The 17281-nt window shown below is 42.0% G+C and overlaps 1 protein-coding gene across 2 annotated transcripts in view; it reads left to right on the top strand.

The window, feature by feature from the left end:
* Positions 1-17281, top strand: part of ITGB1 (integrin subunit beta 1) — a 77623-nt gene that overhangs the window by 50088 nt on the left and 10254 nt on the right. The window contains exons 12-16 of one of the 2 annotated variants that reach the window (XM_024214441.3): positions 2308-2546; positions 3992-4214; positions 9625-9857; positions 12495-12661; positions 14658-14738. In XM_024214441.3, coding sequence (XP_024070209.3) covers positions 2308-2546; positions 3992-4214; positions 9625-9857; positions 12495-12661; positions 14658-14732 — 937 coding nt within the window. In that variant the 3' untranslated portion in view covers positions 14733-14738. The remainder of the gene's footprint in view (positions 1-2307; positions 2547-3991; positions 4215-9624; positions 9858-12494; positions 12662-14657; positions 14739-17281) is intronic. The other variant, XM_024214442.3, reaches the window with a different exon arrangement.

Below are 17281 nucleotides of genomic sequence, written 5' to 3' on the forward strand. Positions count from 1 at the left end.
TGGTGTCTGGTCAATACATTCCAAACATTATTTGTATGCAGTATTGTTCTAGTCAGGTTGGTCCCAGAATATTAGAGACACAAGGAGGGTGAGGTAATATCTTTTATTGGACCATCTTCTGTTAGTGAGAGAGAGTCAAGCTTTCAAGCTTACACAGAGTGCTCCTTCGGCTCTGGGAAATTACTCAGAGGATATGTCTACACAGCAAAGAAAAACCCATGGCTGACCTGTGCCAGCCAACTCAGGCTCGTGGGTCTCAGGCTGCAGGGCTGTTTCATTCTTGTGTGGACTTCTGGGTTTGGGCTGGAGCCTGGGCTCTAGGTTCGCACCCCGCAGGGTCCCAGAGCCCAGGCTCCAGCCTGAGCCCAGAAGTACACACAGCAATGAAATAGCCCTGTTGTCTGAGCCCCATGAATCCGAGTTGGATGGCACAGGCAAGCCACAGATTTTCTTTGCTGTATTGACATACCCAGAGTGTCACAGCTAAATACAAGGTGCAACAGATTGTTTAGCATAAGCAGTTAATTCATATTTCAAGGGACCATTCAAGGTGACGTGGACCATTAACACCTATCCTATCATGGGGTGGGGGAAAGCTGGATTAACCACTTCTGCTAAATAAACTGCTCCACCTTGTATTTAGTGTAACACTGGGGCCTGGTCTATACCAGAAAATTAGGTCAGTTTAACTGCATCAGTTAGGGGTGTGAAAAATCCACATTCCCGAGTGGCATTGTTAAACTGACCTAAGCCCCTGTGTAGACACCAGTAGTGCCACCGTAGCATTTTAAGTGTAGACATACCCTAGAGTACATATCTGAGGGCTGGTCTACATTAACGCTGTAAGTTGACCTAAGTTACGCTACTTCAGTTATGTAAATTGCGTAACGGAAGTTGACGTAACTTGGGTCGACTTAGTGCGGTGTAGACACCGCTGTATGTTGACAGGAGACTCTCTCCCACTGACTTATCTTCCTCCTCTCGGGCAGGTGGAGTACAGACGTCGATGGGAGAGCGCTCTGCCATCGACTTAGTTTATCTTCACCGGACCCACTAAATCAACACCGCTGTGTCCATCGCAGCAATGACAATTTAGCTGGAAGTATAGGCAAGCCCTGACACCCGAAGGAGAGCTCTGCGTAAACTTGAAAGCATGTCTCTCACCAACAGAAGTTGGTCCAATAGAAGATACTACCTCACCCATCTTGTGTCTCTAACCATTATTTTTAAATTACGAAGTTTTCAACCCCTTTCCCAGCTCCCTCATATGCAGTTATTTATTAAATACAAACAGCAATAGGTATTGATTTAATGGAAAGTTTTCTGGAGCATATTTAATGTAGGACCTGATTTTGCCAGGATACTTTATATGGAATTCCCTTTGAAGTCAGTGGAAGTGGTGTGTGCACTGAATGCTTGCAGATTGGGGCGTGTTTCTCTAACTGGTAAGCATTTGGAAAGGGGGAGTCATCAAATATTACCTGTCTGAAGTACTACCTGCTTCACTTTCAAGAGAGTTTTTCTCCTCGTTCCCTTTGGATAAACAAAGCAAAGTTCCTATGTTTGCCAGCGGGGGGGAGAGAGAGATTACTTTTATACATCACTGTCACTGATATCTCTATGACTTCACATACAAAGACAAAAAGGATAATGGATTCAGTATTAAGAATAGTTCCTTGCTCTTTTCTACACTTGAATGATTTCCTGATTAAAGCTTCATCTCTGGTTTAAGTGGCTCTCAGATTTGTTTGTGATAACCATAAGAACCCACCTTTTATTCATAAACACTTGTTCCTGATTTTCTGAAGTGCTGAAAACCCATCACTGCAATTGAAATCCTTGGGAGCTGCGGGTGTTCAGTACCTCTGAGAATCCAGCCCTCGAATGCACAGTGTCTAAGCGAGAATGTTTCCTTGATGGAGACTAAGTGGGGTAGAGGTTAATAGCCATAGTAAATAGCCACTGGCACTATTTTTATATTAAAAATAATAAGTAAAATTTCTCATTTTACAGAAATAATGGCTACATAGCCATGTTGTCATAGGTTACAGGACTCAGCTTTTCACCTGGAACAAGTAAGCAGCTCAGAAACTGCTTAATGGCACAGTTAGGTCCCAAGGATGGTTACACTTAAGTCTCAACTGGTATCTAGTTTGAACCTCAAACCATTCCCTGCAGAAACAGTGACTGTGACCACTGCCTTCTATCCTGTTGAATCTATTTCTTGTATATATTATTGTGTGTAAACATTTTCAGTTCACATGAGTTTTACTCAGTTTAAATCTTAGGCATATATTTTTCCTCTAGGTGTAACGAAGGACGTATTGGAAAGAAGTGTGAATGCAGCACAGATGAAGTAAATAGTGAAGATATGGATGCTTACTGTAGAAGAGAGAACAGTACAGAAATATGCAGTAACAATGGGGAGTGTGTTTGCGGACAATGTGTATGCAGGAAAAGGGGCAACACCAATGAAGTCTTCTCTGGCAAATATTGTGAATGTGATAACTTCAACTGTGATAGATCTAATGGCTTAATTTGTGGAGGTGAGAAATATAATTCATAGTTGTACAAAACTTTGCAAATATGTTACAGGGTGAGGCTGACAAATTTGAACAGTGGCTAGGTGACTTAGAGGATGTAATAAATGAAATATAGAGCCATTTGAATCTGGCCTGAGCAGATAGTGTCTGAAAATAGTTACCTAATAATATAATGGCCATCAGTCTATAGCCAAGGGTATGGTATGTACTAGTAGAAATGCTAATACTTCAGATTTAAATATCTTCCCTGCCATCACAGCTTCAGTCTATGATGTAAAGTGAATTTGACAAAAGCTGTGAAATGCTATGAGAACTTCAAAAATTTAAAATTTTGTCTTTTAAAAGGAGACCAGAATTTATTGTACATCTCAGGCAAATACGTACAATATGTATTAATATAAAATGATAAAGTAAATTATAAATGATTAAAAGAGCTGAAATCATAAATCAAGTTTATTATTTGAAAATTTCCAGTGCAATATTTGAGGGAGAGTTTTGCACCTGTTTTTACTACATGTCCCATCTAAGAAACTTTGGGTGGCTCTGACAAGATGGGTATGGTAAATGCTGAGTCAAGTATCTTGATACTGTACTACTACACTGTCTTACTGTAACCTCTACCAGTACAAAATGAGCTGGTAATCTTAGCCCAGATACTAGTGGATATTGTTCACATTGTATAAACTACTGGTGACTATTTGGTATCCTTCCGAGCAGTCTGAGAAGAGGCCAAGGACTTAATCAACCCTGAATAGTAACTGACCTTTTGTCCTGAGACTTAAGCTCTTCTAAGACAAGGTTGAGGTGCAAATTATGTTGTTTACCATATGTTTGTATAGTGCCTAGCAGAGTAGGGCCCCGACCTGATTGAGGCATCTAGGCTACTAGCTTGATATAAATGTTAAATTATTATTAGAGAGAGGTTGCACTGATGCTGCCAATATGCTGATTACCTATTGTGGGGAGGGGGCTTCATTTTATAATGGTCTCCACGAGTGACCTTTCATCAGCCACTCCGGTTCTTTGGTTGTGGTTTTGTGAGGAGGGAAGAGAAATGTCGTTAACTAAAAAACTCTCGAAGGAGGCAACATTCGTTCTACTTGTCATCTTTTTATCTTTGCATCAGTCAGTTTATATTTCTAATATTCCCTGATGGCAAACATTATTCAAAGTGACAGGTTTCAGAGTGGTAGCCGTGTTAGTCTGTATCAGCAAAAAGAACGAGGAGTGCTTGTGGCACCTTTGGGACTAACAAATTTATTTGAGCATAAGCTTTTTGTGCATCTGATGAAGTGTGCTTTATCCCTGGAAAGCTTATGCTCAAATAAATTTTAATCTCTAAGGTGCCACAAGTATTGCTCGTTCTTTTTGCTATTATTCAAAGTATTTCTCAGTGCCACAAAATGCATATTTACTTAAGTTTACTAAAATATCTTTTTAACATGCAGGAAATGGTAACTGCAAATGTAGAGTATGTGAGTGTTACCCCAATTTCACTGGCAGTGCTTGTGACTGCTCTTTGGATACGTCTTCATGTATGGCTTCCAATGGGCAAATCTGCAATGGAAGAGGAACCTGTGAGTGTGGAACCTGTAACTGCACAGATGCCAAATTCCAAGGCCCCACGTGTGAAATGTGTCAGACCTGCCTTGGTGTCTGTGCAGGGCACAAGTAAGTGTCAGTACAACAAAGGCGAGGCTTTTAGAGATGCCGTGTATATGTACATTTTTGGTATTTACATATTCTCAACTTTGAAAATGAGGCCCTTGATATTCATTGCTGCTTCATTCTCATATTCCGATCTGAAATACAGGGATATAATCCCCAGGGGCAGTAGGAGAAGATTAAATAAATTTGAGTCACAAATACACACAAAAAATACACAACTTCAACTAGTTACCTTAGCTAAGATAGTTTAGTCCTTAACTTTCTTCCCTTTATATCACAATGTGCTTTGTGATAAATAAAAATCAGTTCAGACTGGCATTTTTTTGTATGACTCTATTTATAGGACAGTGACTGCTGCATCATAGTTAACCTTGCAACCTGGTTTCTATGTAAAGCCAAAGGTACCCTGGATTGCATCCAGGAGATTGAGTTCAAATCTCCTCATCCAGTGACTGCAGTTAATACTTCTGTGTATTTCACAACCGCTATTTTTGACTAAGGACTCCTATGAGGAAGTTCTATGGCCTGTGCTATACAGGAGCTCAGACTAGATCGTCCCTTTTGGGCTGAGAATCTATGAATATTCCTACCCTAGGGGCAAGGGACCCTCATTTCATAGATAAGATGCCAGAGATTCTTCTTTGCGTAATGTCCAACCTGGAGTGCATGCGCCTTTGATCGGAGATTTTCAGTAAAGTGCCCATTCAGCCAGCGCATGTCCTTTATGCCTCCTCGTGCCCTGCACCGAAGCTATATCGGGCTGCATGGGTGGGCTGTGCTCAGTTCCTTGTCAACCACCTCAATCTGAGATGGAGCCTTTAGTGTGCCCGTTTATAACTGTTCAGAGTTTATTCTTTAGACTAATTATTTTCTGTAATTTTTTTTATATCTCTTATTTTGTAGCGGTTTGCTTTATAATCCCTTCTTCTTAAGAGGGTTTTTTTCCTTTTGGGATCCCTGTTGTCTTGGGATATGCCAGGATCTCTTGGCTTCAAGTGTTGTTTTGCATCATACTGGGAAGCCATCCCAGCTAGTTATGGACACTTCCAGTATATCTGCTGTTAGGGGGAGTTGGATGTCCTTCAAAGCAGAGCGATGAAGAATTGGGAGGTGAAACTTAAGCTCTTAATGATGGAGCATTCTCTCCATCCAGCATCGCATCCAAGCCCAGAGACCCCCACGGCCTCTGAGTGAGCATAGTGCCCCCATCATCATCCGCACGCTCACCCGGACCTACACAGAAGGGGGGGGGGGGGGGGGGAGTGGCCCAGGAACAGCCGACTTCAGTCTGGCTGTAGCACTGCCAGAAGCACGGTCAGCGTGTTGTATCTGGATTCCCTGCTGACCCAGTGGCGGACCACTCCACCACTGTTAGGGCCTTGGATCGGGGCCCGGTGGAGTAGGGTGAGCCTGGGCCCCACCAGCCACCCCACCCATGGGTGGCAACCTCCCCTCGCCAGGTCAAGAGGCCTGCATTTGTCGACCGTCTATTGGAGCTAGGACACTGACCCCTGGGTTTCTTCTCTGTCCCTGCACCAAGGGCCCAGAGCTAATTGACTCCTGGGGTTTTGCTCTGCCCCGGTTTAAAGGGCTCAGAGCTTAATTGACTGTTGTGTCTGCTCTGGCCCCTGCCAAAAGGGCTCAGAGACCACAGACTAAGGTGTTTGCCTGGCCTCTGCTTAAAGGGCAAAGGGGCTATAAACGATTGGCTGCTCAGCCCCGTTAGACCGGTTAGGACCCTAACGCTAATTCCCCTGATACTCGGCGGCGGTCCCAATGGCGTGGTGAGGTAGTGTGGCCTCCCTCCGATCCAAAGGGGGAGGGACGACCACTACATACGCCTACATGTAAACAAACGTTTAGCTGATTTCAAACAGCACAAAGATCCTGTCCCATTTAATTTTCAGGATTTCAAAGTCACACAAAGCTGTCCAGAAAGAAGCCAAGGTTTCAGAGAAAGATCTGTCTGTGACTCAACCATCTTGGTCATAAAAATGACAGTTTTGATGGATTGGTTGAGAGTCTGGAACCACCCCACGTCACCAAGCTGCAACTACACCATTCAACCCCCCCCCCCCCCCCCGCCCTTGCAGACTGTTGCTCCCATTTTCAACTTGTGTGGGAGTAGATTACATCTGACAAGTGGGTGAGAGATTATTAAGCCATGTTATTCCATCCATCCCCCTTCTATGTCCCTTTTCAGCGACCCTTCTCATGAGCACTTGCTGAGACAGGAAATTTACTTCCTTCTATGCATAGGAGCCATAGAACCAGTTCTAGCTCAGCACAGAGGGAAGGAGTTTTACTCCAAGTATTTTTTGATCCCAAAGGCAGACAAGGGATAGAGATCGATTCTAGATTTAAGACTCTTAAACAACTTGGTGAAAAAACAAAAATTCAGAATAGTGACTCTCACTGCTATAATTCCATCGTTGGCATTGGCAGATTGGATCTCGACCTTCAGAACATGTACTTTCATGTCACAATTCATCCTTCTCACAAGAGATTCCTTTGGTTTCTGGTAGGGTCTGCCCAAGAAGCATGTCCTCACATTAACCTCCTAGAGTTGAGGGCAGCCAGAAATGCTTGTGTTCACTTCCTTCCATTAATCAAGGATAAATCCATAAAATTCATAACACAATATAATCTACATGCTCTACATCAACCAGAAGGGTGGGTGGGTAAGATCCACTTTCCTTTGTGCTGAAGCAGTAAAGCTATGGAACTAGTGTATAACCAATCACATCCAATTACCTTCCAGGCCTATAGAACACCAATGATCTCAGTTAGCACTTCTTCCAAGATTATGAATGGGGAGTTGGACTCGTGAACTCTGAATCACATTTTTCTGACCTGGCGATTTCCAGAAGTGGACCTCTTTGCCGCCGCCACCACCAACAGAAAGTGCAAACAATTTTGTCTGAAAGGAGGGTTGGGGTCTCTCACTCTGGGAGATGCTTTCCTTGTTCTGTGGACGAGGGGCCTTCTTTATGCATTCTCTCCAATGCCTTTGGTATTAAAGATGATAAACAAGATCAAGCAAGACAAAGCCAAGATAAAAGGGCATTACACTTTCTTACACCTCTTATATTCATTTAGATAGAATATATGGGCCATAACCCACTTATTGTCCAACATTAAAACAGTTTTAAGCAAGGTTCGGTTTGTTATAGAAAGACCTCACCCTGCTTAGTACCATGGCAAACCCTTTAAAAACTTTTATTAAAGATGCAGAAGAGAAAGAAAAAAAGTTGAAGCATTGTAAACTATTAAATAAGGATTTCATTTTAACAATATCCTTTGATCCCTTTCCCTTTAGATGGAGACAGGTTTTAGAATAAAAAAACCCTTGTTTGACAGTCTTTTAGATGGTATTAAAGAGAGAATCATAGAATATCAGGTTGGAAGGGACCTCAGGAGGTCAACTAGTCCAACCCCCTGCTCAAAGCAGGACCAATTCCCAACTAAATCATCCCAGCCAGGGCTTTGTCAAGCCTGACCTTAAAAACCTCTAAGGAAGGAGATTCCACCACCTCCCTAGGTAACCCATTCTAGTGCTTCACCACCCTCCTAGTGAAAAAGTTTTTCCTAATATCCAACCTAAACCTCCCCAACTGCAACTTGAGACCATTACTCCTTGTTCTGTCATCAGGTACCACTGAGAACAGTCTAGATCCATCCTCTTTGGAACCCCCTTTCAGGTAGTTGAAAGCAGCTATCAAATCCCCCCTCATTCTTCTCTTCTGCAGACTAAACAATCCCAGTTCCCTCAGCCTCTCCTCATAAGTCATGTGCTCCAGCCCCCTAATCATTTTTGTTGCCCTCCGCTGGACTCTTTCCAATTTTTCCACATCCTTCTTGTGGTGTGGGGCCCAAAACTGGACACAGTACTCCAGATGAGGCCTCACCAATGTCGAATAGAGGGGAATGATCACGTCCCTCGATCTGCTGGTAATGCCCCTACTTATACAGCCCAAAATGCCGTTAGCCTTCTTGGCAACAAGGGCACACTGTTGACTCATATCCAGCTTCTCGTCCACTGTAACCCCTACGTCCTTTTCTGCAGAACTGCTTCCTAGCCATTTGGTCCCTAGTCTGTAACAGTGCATGGGATTCTTCCGTCCTAAATGCAGGACTCTGCACTTGTCCTTGTTGAACCTCATCAGGTTTCTTTTGGCCCAATCCTCTAATTTGTCTAGGTCCCTCTGTATCCTATCCCTACCCTCCAGCGTATCTACCACTCCTCCCAGTTTAGTGTCCTCTGCAGACTTGCTGAGAGTGCAGTCCACACCATCCTCCAGATCATTAATGAAGATATTGAACAAAACCGGCCCCAGGACCGATCCCTGGGGCACTCCATTTGAAACTGGCTGCCAACTAGACATGGAGCCGTTGATCACTACCCGTTGAGCCCAACGATCTAGCCAGCTTTCTATCCACCTTATAGTCCATTCATCCAGCCCATACTTCCTTAATTTGCTGGCAAGAATACTGTGGGAGACCGTATCAAAAGCTTTGCTAAAGTCAAGGAATAACACATCCACTGCTTTCCCCTCATCCACAGAGTCAGTTATCCCCTCATAGAAGGTTAGTCAGGCATGACTTGCCCTTGGTGAATCCATGCTGACTGTTCCTGATCACTTTCCTCTCCTCTGAGTGCTTCAGAATTGATTCCTTGAGGACCTGCTCCATGATTTTTCCAGGGACTGAGGTGAGGCTGACTGGCCTGTAGTTCCCCAGATCCTTTTCCTTCCCTTTTTTAAAGATGGGCATTACATTAGCCTTTTTCCAGTCATCCGGGACCTCCCTGAGACCTGAACTGAGAGTAATAACTGTCCTTTTTTGAAGAAAAGAGAAGTAGTTAGTTAAGATGGGCTGGAGCTGTCGTTCCTGTTTTCTTTAAATCGGGTCCTTTTTCCTAGAAGACAAAAACAAGACACACACAAAATAAAATAAAAGAGAAAAGAATAGCAAAGATAGAAAATGCAGCTTTTGTCTCACTTGTAATCTCACTGCTGGAGAAACACAGGCAGAGCACACAGTTTTACCAGGACTCTAAGACCTATCAAACTTGTACCAGCATCAGGCTGTTTAGGGCATTGCTTTTAGTTTCCTCTTTATGGTCACAAGTTTACAGCAATGTTGCAAAATATACAGTCTTGGTCAGCTAAGCCAGACTCTTATTAGACCGAAGTAAAAAGGAGAGTGATAGGAAAGAGATGAGGAAGAAAAAAAAACACATGGGGTTGGGGGGTAGAGGGAGGGGGAGATGATGGATGACAGTCTCACATTCCAGGTGATATTTCTGCCTTCTTTGCCAACAGATTTTTCAGTGAGATGGAAATTAATATACTAGAAATCTCCCTTTCATGAACGTGTTTAAAAGTGGTGTTACTAATTTGTATTTCAACAGGGACTGTGTTCAATGCAGAGCTTTCAAAAAGGGAGAAAAGAAGGACACATGTTCTCAGGACTGTATGCATTTCAACATGACACTAGTGGAAAGTCGAGATAAGTTACCACAGCCTGGCCAGCCTGATCCACTGTCTCACTGTAAAGAGAAGGATGTTGATGACTGCTGGTTCTACTTCACATACTCCGTCAATGCAAACAATGAAGCCATTGTCCATGTGGTGGAGACACCAGGTACAAACCCCTTATTGCATGTTTCCTTCACCTTTGTGACCAACTCTCTGTTGTTCCTTCTATACTCAACACAGTTACATTGACTGACCTTTCTGAACCTTCAGACTGTATCCAAAAGTAGTATCCCTGCTCCCTGCTCTGAAACTAAGGCTGCTTGAGACTGGTGTTTGTGTCTCAGATATTGACACTGTTTACAGACTCCTACACTGGCTGAAACAGATTTGCTCAGATGACTTGCTGTATATGATATATTTAAAGTTTTTTTCTTCCTGTTGACATACTTTAAATCGTGTTTGTATAATGTCTTTTAATCAAGTCCTAAATACATTGATACAAATCTTTCTGGTTTGGCTCAGGTTAGAAACGTGTTACAGGTTAAAACAAAAAAACACACAATTAAGTAAAATGTCACAGTATATGTTGAGCTTTGTACAGAATAGCAAAAACCTCCTTTTGTTTATGCTTGATTATTTCTCTTATCAGTCCTTGCTTTACTCAGACCACTTACCTTCAAGGATGGTTCTGACAGGCCTTTTATTGAATTAATCCATAATACTCAGACTTCCTGGAGGTGGTTTCATCAAATATCTGCTGGCAGAGGAAAAATTGATTCAACTGTGGTTTGATCAATGGTTTGTTATTTTCCGGGAAATTGGCTAGTTTAGATTAGTGGGCAGATGGCTTACTGTCTAATCAAGCTAACATCCCTTCTGAAAAGGACCTTTGCTTCCAACCATACTAGTGGTTTCCTGACTGAGTTAGTGACTTAATATAAAATATACCTTTTATTAATTGTACACGATAGGTAGAAAGCTATGTCTCATTCTGCAGGATTATAGGAATTGATAAATCAGACAAGATCAATAGTCTGCTTAATTCAGTGTCCAAAATCCCCTGTTTCAGACATAAATGTGTTAATGCCCATAATGCATATATTTGTACAATGCTGCAGCTTTGAATGACATCCCTTCCTCAGTTGGTGAAATTTATGCCCTGAAGTGTGAGATTTGTTTATCTGTTTTTTAATTTAATTTTAAATGTTATTTCTGTTTAATGGGAAATTATTGCAAATATCTGCATCAATCTATCTACTCAGTGAAGGCCAGATTTTCCCCTAGTTGCACTAGTTTAGTATGATGTCGACCCAGAGAGCTGTATGTGTTTTGCTCAGTACAGCATTTTAAAGATTCATGGAATAACTTCTCTACAATCGTGAACATTGTATGGAAACTTGCATTAACTCACTATTTTTTTGGTAATGTTCCCAAAATTTCTCCTTTTATGGTTGAAATTTTCCATGGTGAGGAGCATAATTTTGTATACGTTAAAGACAGCTATTTGCTAACTCAAATGACTGAATTTAAAAGCCAACAGTCACTTAGCCTATAGCTGTTACTACAAAATATCTGACCTGGCCACTTAAGGCTCCCCTAGATGGGGAGCAAAAGGGATCAGAGGGGATCAGGAGAGAATAGGGAAAGGAAGAGGAGGAGAGGCAGTCTGTCACTCTGTGCTAGGTGCTGTGCCCATGTGTAATGAAGGTAAGCCTCGTCCCAAAGAGTTTAAGTCTCAGTAGAATGTTCATTTGTCTCAGCTGACTGTCAAAATGTTGTAAAGTTCATTAATGGACTTTCTCATTTTATTTCCTTAAATTTTTTTTAAAAATTGGTTAATAATGTTAGCATTCTGTAGGAATCTCAGGCCAACCAATAGGAGCAGGACTCAAAATCCGTGTCCCTTGGAGTGATTCAGTACACTAACTATGCACCTTGACAGATTCCAGCAGTTCACTTGGGGCTTGATCTTTCACCAGTAGAGTTAATGGGAGTTTTTCCATTGACTAGAAGGGGAGCAGGATCAATCCCTTAGTTTAGGTGACTATTCAGAATTCTGCATTTAGCAAAACAGGTAACTTTTTTACAAGAGTGCTAGTTACCCTTGCCTTACCTTCTCCATACAAATAACTTCCTTTGTATGGTTTTAGTTAATTTTACAAGTATCATTTTTGTTCTGCAATTATTCATCCTTATGAATGAAAATGTCAATCATTTTTGCATCTCCTAGTTCAACAAAGCACTGGATTCCCATGCTGAAGAAGTCTTGTAAAAATCTGTTAACATTCTAATTCCTCTGCTTCAGGGGATCATGCTATTACAATTTGGCTTTGTATAAATATTGCAACTTGAGGTAGAAACAAGGCCACACTTTTTCTATAAAGCGAGGAGTATTTTGGGACTATCTGGTTAATCCATATTTACACTCATAAAGTCAATTTCCCCCCATCTTGTTCATAAGTAGTCTAGAGGTCTAATCTTAAGGCTTCAAGTGCTATGAAATTCTTAGCTCTGTGTGGTCTTAAAAGCTGATTTGGTCAACAGAAGTCATTTCTCCATGGCATCAAAACTTGCTTTCTCACTATCTGTGTGTCTCAAAACTAGAATAAGAATCTTTATATATCTCAGTAGCTCTAATTTAGATTATTATTCACAGATGCATTTTACATGTGAGAAATTATTGTTAGCATTGCTCTTGACAAGTTGGATGCTCTGAATGTTGTACAGTATAATTTAAATTCTTCAGCAATTGTGCTTCTTTTACATTGTGCTAAAACTGTACTGTAATTATTCTATTCCCCAGAATGCCCCACTGGCCCGGACATCATTCCCATTGTAGCTGGTGTGGTTGCTGGAATTGTTCTGATTGGTCTTGCTTTATTACTGATTTGGAAACTACTTATGATCATTCATGACAGAAGAGAATTTGCTAAATTTGAAAAGGAGAAGATGAATGCGAAGTGGGACACGGTGAGTCATGGAACTTAAATTCAATAAAGCTACTGTTGTTACGGAAAGTACAAAAGTTTTTGTTTGTGTGCCCCAAATATTTCAAGGTGCTCCTCTATAGGATAAAAACTGGAATACAAAAAACCTTTGTTTAGAGTTGGTCGTGAACATGTCCTGTACATACTGTCAATAGTGATGAATTGTAAAAGAACATCTTTCGCCTAGGATGTATAACCTGACTAAATAAGCCAGCATGTACTCAGAGATTTAGGTTTTGAATTCTAATTACTTAAATAATTTGGGCCAAGCTTGTAGAAAAGGAAACAGACTGAAGTGATAGTGCTAGACTAGCCCAACTTTGTTACTGTGACATCAGAGTACCGCACCCTGTCTGTGGACCAAATTGTTACCTCAAATAATCAGACCGCTTCCATTAAAAGTTGATGGGAGTTGCATTTACATACTGTAGAAGAGCAAAAATCATCCTCCTTGTTTGAGTGCTTACACATGTTCATTCCACTGTAGGTGTATGCGCATCCTGAGCACAGTCACCAGAAATTTTTCCCTCAGTGGTACCCATCGGGGCAGCTGAGCGTCCTCTGGTGCTGTGTGCTCATAGCACCGTATAAAGGGCCCAGTTGACCCGGCGCACCCTCAGTTTCTTCTTACTGACTGTGACGATTGCTGGAACTGTTCTCCTTGCTACGGCAAGCTTTCTCAGTAGAACCTCCGTACAGTCTTGTTTGGGGATTAGGTGCAGTTATGTCCTCACTCTAGCTTCCTCCCGAAGGTGGTTTCCAAATTTCATAGCAATCAGGCAATCTTCTTACCAGTTTTCTACCCAAAACCACATGCAAATAGCGAATAACAGCGGCTTCATTCATTGGACGTAAGACGTGCCCTAGCATTCTATGTAGAAAGGACCAAACCATTTCGTAAATCCATCCCAACTGTTCATAGCCATAGCTGACAGGATAAAAGGTCTCCCCATCTCTATGCAGAGATTTTCTTCTTGGATCATATTGTGCATTCTCATGTGTTACAAGCAGGCGGGTGTTCCGCCACCAGTTATCCTGACTGTCCACTCCATGAGCGCATACACGTCTTCAGTGGCATTCCTACCACAGATTCCTATTCAGGACATTTGCAGAGCAGTGACTTGGTCGTCAGTACATACGTTCTCTGCTCATTATGCCATTACTCAACAGTCTAGGTATGATTCCAGATTCGGTTGAGCTGTTTTGCAGTCAGCATGTCCATGAACTCTAATCCCACCTCCTATGCAACTGCTTGGGAGTCACCTACAGTGGAATGGACATGTGCAAGCACTTGAAGAAAAAACGGTTTCTTACCTTTCCTGGACTGTTGTTCTTCAAGATGTGTTGCACGTGTCCATTCAACGACTCGCCTTCCTACCCCTCTATATCAGAGTTGACCAGCAAGAAGGAACTGAGGGGGTGTGGGGTCGGCTGGACCCTTTATACCAACACTATGAGTGCATGGCATCAGAGGGTGCCCAAGCCGCCCCAACGGGAACAAGTGAGGGGAAAATTTCCACTGACTGTGCTCAGGGTATGCACACACCTACAGTGGAATGACACGTACAACACATCTCAAAGAACAAGTTGCAGAAAGGTAAGTTTTTCTTTTTTGTTTTTGCAAGGAGACCTTAAATATATATATTCATTAGGGTCTGTGGGGAGGGTCAGTAATGGTTGAACATCAAACCTCAGTGCTGATGTACTGAAATCTTGTGGGACTAAACACCCACGCATCCTTATAAGCAGAGTTATGCTTCAGTTATTTCCTTAAAAGGGCTTTATCCTTGTTTATTGATCTGCCAAGGGTTTTTCAAATTTGTATTAGAGTTCCACTGCCATATAATTTTAAAAGAAAATTACTAACATAATTTCCCTTTAGATACAGCATGATCTTTCCCATTTTTTATGATAGTTGAGAATGTTGTTTTCTTTTTTTCTGTTGAATTATTCGACATTGATCATTTCTTTCACTTCAGCAAGAAAATCCAATATACAAGAGTCCTATTAATAATTTCAAGAATCCAAACTATGGACGTAAAGCTGGTCTCTAAGTCTCAGTTTGTATTTTCTTTTCAATTTCTTCTTTTTCTTTGCATGTCACTTTTAACTCTTTTCAGACTCAGTGTCATTGCCAATTAATCACAGTTTGAGCCTTATTCTGTTGATCTGCTGCTGCTTCAGTTCTGAAATTGTACAGAGTGGAGCTTGAAAATCTTTAATCTGTATTAACAGCAACATTGCTTATTTATTAATATCCTAGTACTTGCTTGAGAACTGAGTTTATATGTGAAGTTGAAGAACAGTATTTTATATAAAGGAAAATAGAATAACAATTTAGATTGGTAGTGGACGAATGAGAATCTCTTTGGGCTTTTCTACAGTAGGGGGTTTTTGACTGTCAATTAACTCAAGGTATTTTTTAGGGACTGTCCAGACTAGCCTTTATAGTTTATCTGGGATACAAATGTTTGTGGCTTTACTGGAACAAACTTTTGGGGAGCATCCAGACTAGCATTTACTAATGTATTAATTACCTCAGTTAATGGGCAGTCAGTTAGCTCAAGGTAAAAAAACAAAAAAGCCTGTCTAAACATACCCTTTAAGTGTGAAATATGTTCATTAATAATTTCATGATTAGATATGCAACCCCTTCCTAATTTTCCCATCACAACTGGCAATATCATAATCCTTTGTCTCTCGGGTGTCATCTCTGGCAGGTGTTGGCAACCTTCGGCACGTGGCCTATCAGGGTAATCCGATGGTGAGCCGTGAGACGTTTTGTTTACATTGTCCGCAGGTACAGCCCTCCACAGCTCCCAGTGGCTGCAGTTTGCTGTTCCCAGCCAATGGGAGCTGCGGGAAGCAGCGGGCCACAGGGACATGCTGACCACCGCGGCCACTGGGAGCTGCAGGGAGCTGTGTCTGCGGACAGTCAACATAAACAAAATGTCTCGCGGCCCACCAGCAGATTACCCTGATGGGCTGTGTGCCAAAGGTTGCCGACCCCTGATCTATGGGAATGAGGGAAGGGCATTTTCTTCCATAGCCAACTGTTAGTCTCCTTCTGCCTCCCTTTCCCTCCTGAAACTATGGCTGAACACTCCAACCTTCTGCTTTAAACTGTTGGCTGCAGCTCTGTGCTGCTGACTGCCCCTGCTCCGCTGTTATAACAGCCACCAGCCATGAGGCAGTGAAGCAGGAGCTGCATCCTTCCATTTGGCTCAGCATTAAGCCCATCACAAGGAAACTGGATTCTGAGATTCTTAGCTCCCATGTCAGATACTGAGGAGAAAGGCAGAAGGAGGTGAATGGCATCAGCCCAAAGATCTTATTTCTTCAACCCTAAAGCACAAGAAGCAGGGACAGTGACAGCCAAACGCTGATGTACAGGTCAGGAAGCCAGAGAGGATGGATTGTCTAAGGGAGATTAGAAGGAAGGGTTCTTAAGTGAGATTGCTCTCCTCCTTCCCCAGGGTCTCCAGAGAGGGGGATGAGAATAGAGAGGATGGGTAGGGAAACAGATGACAGGAGAGAGGTGGGGGAGAGGGAAAGGGGGAGAAAGATGGAAAATCTTGCAGGGGGGGAGACAGAAGAGGGGTCTAATAATGCAAATGGAAAAGGAAGAATTTGTCCATCACAATAGAACCTAGTGCTGCACCTTTTATTTCAAAGTGGTGGGGGTTTTTTGTCGGGAAAGGCTCTGGACCCATAACTTGATTTTCTCCTACCTGGTCTCTTCTCATTTTTTATGTGGTTATACCCTGGTATTATCATCAACTCCTCATTCTCTCCCAGTTTTTCCTTTATATCTCCAAAATCCTTCCATTCCAACCATAAAAAACCTTTCCCAAGCCCTGATTATTTCTTCTCAACTATTGTAATCCTGTCTGTTTTCCTAAACTCTCACCTCATGAAACACACACCTTTTCAATCTATCCAAAACCTAGCTGTAAAAATCATTTACCTTGTCCCTCACTCTGAACCATATCCAGCTCCATTTCCAGTCCCTTCACAGCTCTCCTGAGATTTCTTGAATGACGTTTCCTTGTCCTCCCTTCTAAGACTCTATAGAATCCAGCTCCTGCCTACTTCTTTATCATTCCTTTCCCCCTTCATTGTGCACAAGCCAAACATCTAACTACCCCCTTGGTGTTCTCTTTCCACTCTGTTCCATGCATCTCTGTATGGTTGGATCCCTCTTGGCCCTGCCATGCCTTTTTCTGATTTCTTTCAAAAGACTACTACTCTTTCGTTTTCTCCTCAAGCAGGTGGTAAGAACCAAGATAAAAGTATCTTCACTCTTTTTAAAAAAAAAAAAAGTAAAATAAAAGTCTTGGTTGGCAGATCTCAGATGGTACTAAATGTCATCATTCAGTTTTATGGCTTGGGTCATTTTTCCACCCCCTTTCTTTGTTGATGAGTTATCTGTGTATATTTTAAATTCTTTGAGGCAGAGGCCTTGTATTTCTACCAGCTCATTTTGGCTTGTACAGTGCTGGGGCTAAACAAATGATGATATTCTAAAAAAAAAAAAAAAATTGTTTTAACTTCTAAAGAACAGAGACTTTATTGCAATTTTTAAACCATTAGTGTGTCTTAA

This window comes from Terrapene carolina, unplaced genomic scaffold (genome assembly GCF_002925995.2).
Source record: "Terrapene carolina triunguis isolate 2854851 unplaced genomic scaffold, T_m_triunguis-2.0 Scaffold111, whole genome shotgun sequence".
Lineage (NCBI taxonomy): Eukaryota > Metazoa > Chordata > Testudines > Emydidae > Terrapene > Terrapene triunguis.